Raw genomic sequence first — 9434 nt, 5'->3', positions numbered from 1 at the left:
GCAGCCGTCATTGTTTGGCGGGTCCGGGCTGGGGATTCGAACCCGCCACCTTAGGTGTACGTGGCTGGCGCCTTAGCCGGTTGAGCTATAGGCGCCAAGCCAGACAAGCCATTATTTACCATATACTTTCAACAAAATAGGATCCTGTTTCTTGTTGACATTCTAGAATTTATTATAAAATAAATAAAGACAATGTAACATTAGGGAAAAATGTATACATTTTGAATGACCACTGTAATTTGGCCACGAAGAGAGTAATTCCATTGTAAAGTTTATGGTTAGAGGGGAGGTGTTTGTAAATATAAAGAAAATAAGTCACTGTAAAACTTTTGATATTTTCCACACACATGCCTGACAAAGATAAAGGGATTTTTTTCCTGTAACTTTTTAAAAATAAAAGACAAGAAAAATCTAATAATATTTTAATGTAGTTATAGGAGATCAACAAAGTGTGACATCACAATATTTCCCTCAATGACCTTAGGGATAAAAATAATTTCCCTTAAGTATTAAGTCTACTACCACAGACAGTACATTTTGAGAAAATATGGTTATAAAATTTATGGGACAACTATGATATACCAAAATCTTTCACATCTATCTAAATAATGCTGAAAGTTATATGAAAAAATCCTTTCTAGGACTGAAATGTCATCAAAAGTTTGTACCTTACTGTTAATCCAAAAGTAAGGAACCAAATTAAGTAACTTTAAAAAAATAGTATTTTTTTATACTATTTCACTGAATAGAATTGTGTTTTAGGGTTGGTAAGAAAGAATATAATCATACTGGCTTTTTTTTTTTTTTTTGGAGATAGCATCGTACTCTGCTGCCTGAGCTAGAGTGCAGTGGTGTTATCTTAGCTCACTAAAACCACAAACTACTCCTGGGTTCCAGTAAGCCTTCTGCCTCAGCCTCCCAAATAGCTACAGGCATGTACCATCACACCCAGCTAATTTTTCTAGTTTTTGTAGAGACAGGGTCTTGCTAAGCTGCTCATCTTGAACTCCCGGCCTTAGGCAATCTTCCTGCCTCTGTCTCCCAAAGTGCTAGGATTACAGGCATGAATCGCAGCATCATGCCATGCATTCTTTAAACCTAATTTGAAATTATTACATTAGTATTAATTAATATTATTTTATATACACAGGATGTCAAATGTTGATTCTCAATTGCAATTATGAATCCATTTCCTCAATGGGATGAACAAATTTTATCAGTATACAAAAATAAAAATGAACCTAAGCAAATGACACTATTATGGTATTTTTGCAAACCAGAAATTGGGTCTAAACTGCTGTTGTGTGGCTTATTTTATATCTTCTCTGTCCCACTTTGACTTATGATTTTAAAGGAAGCTCTATATGTATGGAGTTGGCTTATGACAAAAAAAAAAATCAAGATTTGAGATGACTGGAAGAATAAAAATCATTCTTCAAATTCCACAATGTTTTTGGTACTACAGTACTACATGTTTCTTTTTTTTTTTTACTGTGTTGAACTGAGAACCATTCTGTCTGATAAAAACTTCTGTCATAAATATTAAAGTCTGTAAAAAACTTAAATAGAAATATATTCAGTAATAGTGGTATAAGTTATTTATAAGTAAAAACATGTTTTTGAAAATTATAGTACCTAATGGTTCCTAAAGGCAAAAGGAATTGAAAAAACTTTGTAGCATACTATTATGTTCAGATAATCGTTAAGTGCTATGTTAAATAACTAGTAGAAGAATTTAGTAAGATACAGTAAAAATGAAGCCAGTAGAGCCTTCGCCTGGTTGCTACAGTATCTTTTACCTAATGTTTCAGTAAGCGAGACTACTACTTACTTCCCATATTATATACCTGGCTGAATGTACGGGATAAATGCAAAATATGAGAACATTAAGATGACAAATATGAAGGACTCCAGCTGGTAAACAACTACAACATGAAGCAGCCTGTATAAATGTAAGGGGGAAAAGTTAGTCCAAATGTGGTTCTATTATCAATATTTTTCAGTTGTGAGATTTATGACTTAGCCATATGATACACAACAGTATCACTGATATCTATTTTAATATAGTCTGATATTTTACCCGATATTTTCTATTACTAAATAATGAAATTATCAGTTATACTTAATTACTTATTTTGCTATTCACTAATTTACTTTAAATATCTTTCTTTTACTGACTTTCTTAATGCCAAACTGAGTAATTATATAGATAGTGTCAATTCATTAAAGTAAATATTAAGACTTTTATCTTTTTCAAAGATAAAAGGTTAGACCAGATTCAACCTGGTCTAATGTGATTTTCCCTTTGCTATGTCTCTTATATTAATTGAATGGGATCAAAGATTTTGGTACAATTATTTTTCTAATGGCAATTTAATGATGACAGGAATGGAAGCTTTAACATCATAAAACTAAACTTCAATTGAGTATTATAGTAATTTTTTTCAAATAAATTAGACTAGAAAAGGAGTGCTGTGCTAAACTTATTTAACATAAAGAACACTCATTTAACAAAGAGAATCTGAAAGTTTATTATGATGAACTTCAAATATATTATGTTCTCTTTTCCTGCTTCCTTTAACAGTTACTATAGCCATTTTTGTATTTTAGGTGCCTAGTACAGTGCAAGGCACACAGAGAATAACCATCTGATGAGTTAAGATATCCAATAACAATGCAACACATTACAAAATACAAAGACAAACTACTTCAGTTCAGTAGTACTACTTTTTCATGCTGAGAAACAAACAAACAAACAAAAAAAGGTCAATATAACAAGGTATAACTAATTTCAACCCAAGGGAGTCTATTATTAGTTATTTTTATCCCCAAACCATGTTAGTTTCATGCAGACCTGGGTTAGTCAATATAATTCTGGAAAAAATTTAGTGATAATTTCTGAAATGTTTAGTATGAACTAGGAAAGTGTTAAATTTGCTTATTACTGTTTGAGTTACAAGCTTAGAGCTTGCTAATTTTGAAAACAGGAAATGGGAGAAGAACAGAAGGTGTTTTGGTTGACACTTTGTCTTACCTTCAGATAAACAGAACTGATATTTAATGATCTAAAGAGGGAAAATAAAATAAATGAAACAATCATAAGGAGTGCAAGATATTACAGAATAGGAAGGCCACGAGTCATTTATTTTCTTACTGATTTCTTCAAAATTAGTTAATTGTTAAAAATGCAGTACCCTCTTACAATCTCTAATTATCGTAACATAATTTATACTATCAAGCACCTCTAAATGTAGACCAGGTATTTTAGCTTTATTTGTAAAATTAGAGATAATAAGGCAATACTACTCATGGCCATAAAATACTATCCCCTAAAGTTGAGAATGCATGCTCAACTTGGGTTTTTTTTGCAGATACTTTTGTAATGGCCTCATGAGATCTGAGAGTCACTAATCATTAGTTCAGATAAAATGTGGTGCATGTACTTTTATGAAGACTGCTGCCTTTCTAAGGAACTGCATTTAGGTAAAAGGATAAGTCAAATTTATAGGCCAAATTCAAATATTAAATAGTGATAAAAATATTCATATTTCAATGATTGGAATTTTATTCAAGGAAGTTTTTTAGAACAAAAGGGTATTGCATTTTAAGTTCCAGTAACAAATAACTCACACGTGTTTTCAATCTTACCGGCATCAGATGGTAAATGATGGTAGGGGGCTGGAGAAAAAAGCTGCGCTGCAAAGTCTTCAAAGGTTGTTGGCTCCAAATGGTGCTGGACGATTGTTTGCAGGTATCGTGCTCTCTCCTCATAGCTGATTCCCTTCAGTTAAGGATCAATTTAAATGCAGCTTATACTGGAAAAGAAAATATCTTATAAAAAGGACTACTACAAATGCTAAGTCATTACTTCTCAATATAATTCTTAACTAATTATTTTGCATATCATTAATAGTATGGCTTTTTAAATTGTAAAAGTATAGTTTTTAACATAAGTTTATTCTTCAGAAATCCATTATACATGACAGCTTAAACAGGTATTTATTAAAAAACAATTAAAATACCAAACTGCTGAAATAAAGGAAGTTTAACAGTTTACTAGAGAAAGGATTCAACTGCCATCAGGTCAGCCTAGGCTCATCTTATCATCTTATCCTGTTAATCAGCTTTCATCTGAAGATTTACTCTCAAAAGCCACACAATAAACATTATAATGCTGCTTAAAATACTACCTCCAAAATTCTGTATTTTTCATTTGTAAAGATTTATTGTAAAAAATTCCTATATATCTTCTTTTTCTAAAATCCCTGCATTTTCTTAGCAATTGTTCTCATTTTGAATGGAAGACTACTGTTGCTGTAATCCTTGAATAACTCCATGCGGTTAAGATAAATACATAGCTGAATCTGTATGTCAGGAAAAACTACCTAGTCAATTATAACACTGAAACAAGCAGGAATATTTGCAAAGAGTCCACAGGACTCCTAAATACTGTCTAACAAAGCATCTACAGGGCACTGACACTGACAGAAAAATACTGTACTTTCCTTTCACTACATTTTCTTCTCTGATATTATTGACAAGCAACCAGTACCTTGAAGTGTTGTTGCTTTTGAACAACCCACTCCAGGCTTCCTGTTTCAGCAGGCCTGATTGTGCTGTTAGCACAGAGAGGGCGAGAAAGAGAGAGAATATTTCTGTTGTTCACGAAAGCAACTATGGAAATGGCTGTCAAAATGTAGAGCAGCAGGCAGCAACATACAATTATCAGGAAAAACTCACATGCTGACTTCATGTCGTATAGTTCCTGAACTGAGAAATCAGTTAACCTTTCTTCTACAACTTTTAAAAGTTTTCCTGCTGTACGCAGTATGCTATGTTGACAGGCTTTACACAGATATTTAAATAAGGATAATAAAAATTTGCCTATTCTTTTTTCACTGAACATATTTTAATATATTTCCCTCAAAATTCCTTCTTATTTTAAAATTGTAATTCAATTAATATAGTTGTACAATTCTAGAAATTATAGACCAAGTCTGTAACACAGACCAAAAAAAATTTGAGACAAGGATAATTTAAAATGATGATTTAATGGAGATACCAAGGCCAATTATATTTACAAAAGTTTATTACAAAGAAAAAAAAGCATGAGAGTCAAAGGTAAAACTATATTCATTATGCACTTGACTTTGTGACTTACGCCCTCTAAATGGCTTGTGTACACTCTTCCTGTATTACCATCTATCTTATGCATCAAAAATTGAAATAAGCCTGAATTCTAATTCCTGGCAACTCATTATTTTCAATTCTTTACACCAGTAAACTCAAAAGAATTTTAATTCTGAAATGGGTAGCAACAGGACAAGATGCTGTATTAAGATGATCAGGGTTGAGGATTTTATGGGAGCATAATATAGACATTTCGGAGTCTTAACTCAGAAAAATAATATAGCACACTTTTAAAGAGGGTATATGGTTATAAATGGAAGGGGATGAAACTGATGGTTCAATCTAAATAATACCACATATCTCACAACTTGTTGGAAAGTACTTTTTTCATTGGGGGAGATTCACAGCTGCCGAATTTTCTGCAGTTAATAGAGTCCTTTGATTCACAGCAGTGCCCCTTGTACAAAAAATACTGGCCTTTGTGTATTACCAGAAACTAATTTTCTATTTGGCTGAAAAGGGAAAAATGGGGTTATTGCTTCTCCCTCCTACAGAGCTTTTCATTATGCCTGATGCACTCAACTTCTAAGCTCTTCTGAGAAAAAAAATAACTGAAGAGGCAAGAGGTAGAAAAATGAGCTTGTTAGCACATTAGAAGTGAAGTATCTTGGTGGGCCCTAGAAATTCCCAGTGGTGTGTTAACTTATCACTCTATGCATGCTGGCACTGATAGTCTCCCAATTGATCACTCTCTTTTCGCACCAAAGGTGCTGCCAGGAAGCAAAGGCTGAAGGCCCACAGGAGAACAGTCTGCTATCAAAACAAGCTGTTTTTAAAAGTCTGCTTGAATGGGTAAAACGCTTCATGAAAAGTAGGGTGGAGACACCTACCTGCTTTTAAAATGTTCTACTTTCAGAGGGCTTATAAATGAAATATTTTATTTTATCTTATAATATTTAGAGTTTATACAAAAATTAGGCAGAAAGAAAGCAAATGTTAATATTTCAAAAGCAAGGAAGATATTTCCAATGTAGTAAATTCACCAAAGAAAATTTTCTAGATAAAACATATTTTAGAAGGTAATTCTACTTTCCTATACAAAAGGTGGTTTATAAAACTCTGAAGAAACCCTTATAGCTGTACAAAGCTAAAATTATCCAGATATAACATTCATTTTGTATAATAACATGATATATTTAATAAAATTATAGTACATCTTCATTAGTAAAAACAATGCTTTCTAAAATTATTTTTTTCTTTATCTCCAATTGCTTGCCTAGAACTAAAATGATTTTTTAAAAGTTCAAGTCTAGGTGGCAGAATGAAGGAAAACAATCCTTAATGATTGACTTTAAACAAAAAACTACAGCATTCATCATTTATTTAGGGTAGGTTAATGTTTGAAGTTACCTTTAGGGGGGCTTATCTTCAGAAAACATTGTTAGGTAAATAATCATAGTCTATGGAAACCCACCTTCTAACTAGGTAAATATTCTTTATAATTTTCCAAGTTTGAAACAGCCAAGTAAAATAAATTATATGACTTAACATATTTTCCCTTTTTTACCAAGGAAACATATATAAAGGAGATATGTGTATAATGAACTCTAATTATTAACCATAGTTCTGAGTCCACAACCAGGTGATTCAGATGATAAAGTTCCAAACAGTATAGTTAGCAATTGTAATTGTGACCATAATCCACAGTAGTTAACTCCTAGATTTCCTTTGAAAGGTTACACGCTTCTTAAAAAGCAGCTCTCTAGGGAAGAATTATCAGTACCTATACATTGAAACACTAACATTATGAGTACCTATTTACACGCTTCTTAAAAAGCAGCTCTTTAGGGAAGAGTTATCAGTACCTATACATTGAAGCACTAACATTATGAGTACCTATACACAAACTTGATAGCCAGCAATAATAGAACTTAAGCTATATTCCTACTGTGTGTGTTTTGCCTTTGGCATTGAAATTAAAAAACTGAAATGAGTAGGACAATAAAAAGGTAAAGGTAAACTAATCAAAAAATATACAACAAAAATTTGAAATGCAAGTCTAAGTTGAATTAACATTTTCACTATACATGTAAAACAAGCCAAAATTAGCTAATAAAAACCATTTGATGAAGGAGACTCTGAACTGGTAAGAATCTTTAATACAGAACTAGCCAATCTAAAGAAATAACACACAGGTGCTGCAATCACAGCAATGTAATTATCCACTAATCCTCCTTCCTTCTACTTTCTGCAAAAGCAAGAAAGAGGGGAAGGAATATTGCCATTCTAAAAATACTAACACATTTTCTATAACAAAGAAATCATTTAAATCTAATCTGTACTTCATTAATGTTAAGTTAACATTATTGTATTTTTTTTTGGTGTCATTGTTTTAGAGACAGGGTCTCCCTCTGTTTCCCAGGCTGGAGTTCAGTGGCACAAACATAGCTCATTGCAGCATTGAACTCGTGGGCTCAAGAGATCTTGCCTCAGACTCCTGAGTAGCTAGGACTACAGGTGTGTGCCCTGTCTTATTTAAAAAAACATTTCTTTGTAGAGACTGGGGTGGGGGTGGGGGGTTGCTACCAGGCTGGTCTCGAACTCCTGGCCTCTAGCAACCCTCCACCTTGGCCTCCGAAACTGCTGGGACTAAAGGTGTGAGCTATCACACCCAGCCAATATTATTATACATTTTAAATAACTATTCTTGATTTTAAACTTTAAGGTCAGGTGTAAAGTGGGATTCAATTTCAACCTGGTCCTGAAAAGATTATGCATGAATTCGCTGTGCCACAGTTTATCTACATGTTAAATGGTGATACCATCACCTGCTCCTGTTCACTTCATAGGGGTGCTGAAGAGAAAGGATATAATAAATACAGGGTAACAAAAGTGCCCATACATGTGTACTGAAAATAGATTATTTGACCTTTGGCTCTTGTCTTTGTAAACAGCAGGTGCTCATCTCTAAAAGGACAATTTCTTTGTCAGTTTAACCATACCTTGGTTGAGTGCAGTGGTTCACTCCTGTAATGCTGGCACTCTAGGAGGCCAAAGTGAGAGGATCCTTGGAGTTTGAGATCAGCCTGAGTAAGAGCTCAACCCTGTCTCTACTAAAAATAAAAAAATTAGCTGAGTGTCATGATGCTTGCCTATAATTCCAGGTACTTGGAGGCTGAGGCAAGAAGATCACTTGAGCCCAAGAGTTTGAGATTTCAGTTAACTACAAAATGCCACAGCACTCTAGCCTGGGCAACAGAGTGAGACTCTACCTCATCCAAAAAAAAAAAAAAAAGGAACCCCCATATGTAAGAACTCCTTGATAATACTGCTAATATTTCTTACTTATGGTATATACAGAGGTACTTTAGACTTATTCTGATAAAACGAAACTCTGACTTCTTATGCAAAAAAGACACTGCAGAAGGTTAAATAGTATCAAGGATTTTAACTTTATTAACATGTAGGAAGAATGGATAAAAGATAGATTTGGTATTTAAAAAGCAACAACTTTTCATTCTCCACAATAACTTTCTTACTCTGGTAATTCTGAACTGCTTTTACTGTCAGAAAAGGCAAAACTTTCAGGTTTGTGATTCCATGGCACACCCAGTAAGGTGTATAAACAATTAGCTTCAATGTAACTTGTGACCAATCTTAATGAAGTGAAAATCTGTGTGTGTGTATGGTGTACGTGAGGATGAATATAAAGTATAATTTTTACAAAAAGGAATAATGAAAATGACTATAAACAGATATCAAAGATTTGTATTATTGCTTTATTTTTTCCTCTTGAGGTTTAATGTTTTATTTCCTAGGCAAGAACAAAATCTTGGCTTCTTTTAAAGTAAAGGCAAGTATGAAGTGTTTATATCTGTGTTCAGTGGTGTAGTCTGGGGGATTTAAGGCCTATACTTAAATTCCTAATTTAGTAAGCACTTGCCTACACTCACATTACTATGGCTTCCGTACAGTTTTAGCACTTGGGAATTTCATCTCCATTCTCTATGTAGCAGATTCCAAGAACACGGGAAAAGGGAGAGTTCCAGTTGTAGAAATTACTTATAAATTTTGCCTCCTGACTTAAAAAATTTTTTTTTGGAAAGCACTACTTTAGTTGAGCAGATTAGAGCCAATTATTCAATATTCCCAGAGTCTGTGAAGCTAGTAGCTTGAAACTGGCTATGGTGAGTTTTCCACATCATGAACCTCAATGACTGCCACAGATTAACCTTCTTGCTTCCAGGCCCTAGCCTCATTCCTCAGGATGATTCTAGTAAACTATACTTTTTTTTTTTTTTTTT

At 33.3% G+C, this 9434-nt stretch overlaps 1 protein-coding gene across 1 annotated transcript in view; it reads right to left on the bottom strand.

Moving 5' to 3' along the window:
- The window catches only part of RALGAPA1 (Ral GTPase activating protein catalytic alpha subunit 1), a 224124-nt gene that overhangs the window by 8357 nt on the left and 206333 nt on the right, over positions 1-9434 (bottom strand). Inside the window, exon 39 of the mRNA XM_023514391.1 lies at positions 3649-3773. Coding sequence (XP_023370159.1) covers positions 3649-3773 — 125 coding nt within the window. The remainder of the gene's footprint in view (positions 1-3648; positions 3774-9434) is intronic.

The sequence above is a fragment of the Otolemur garnettii genome, unplaced genomic scaffold (assembly GCF_000181295.1).
Source record: "Otolemur garnettii isolate 467f Iridium unplaced genomic scaffold, OtoGar3 scaffold00052, whole genome shotgun sequence".
NCBI classification, from domain to species: Eukaryota; Metazoa; Chordata; class Mammalia; order Primates; family Galagidae; genus Otolemur; species Otolemur garnettii.
This window is presented reverse-complemented; position numbering and strand designations above follow the sequence as displayed.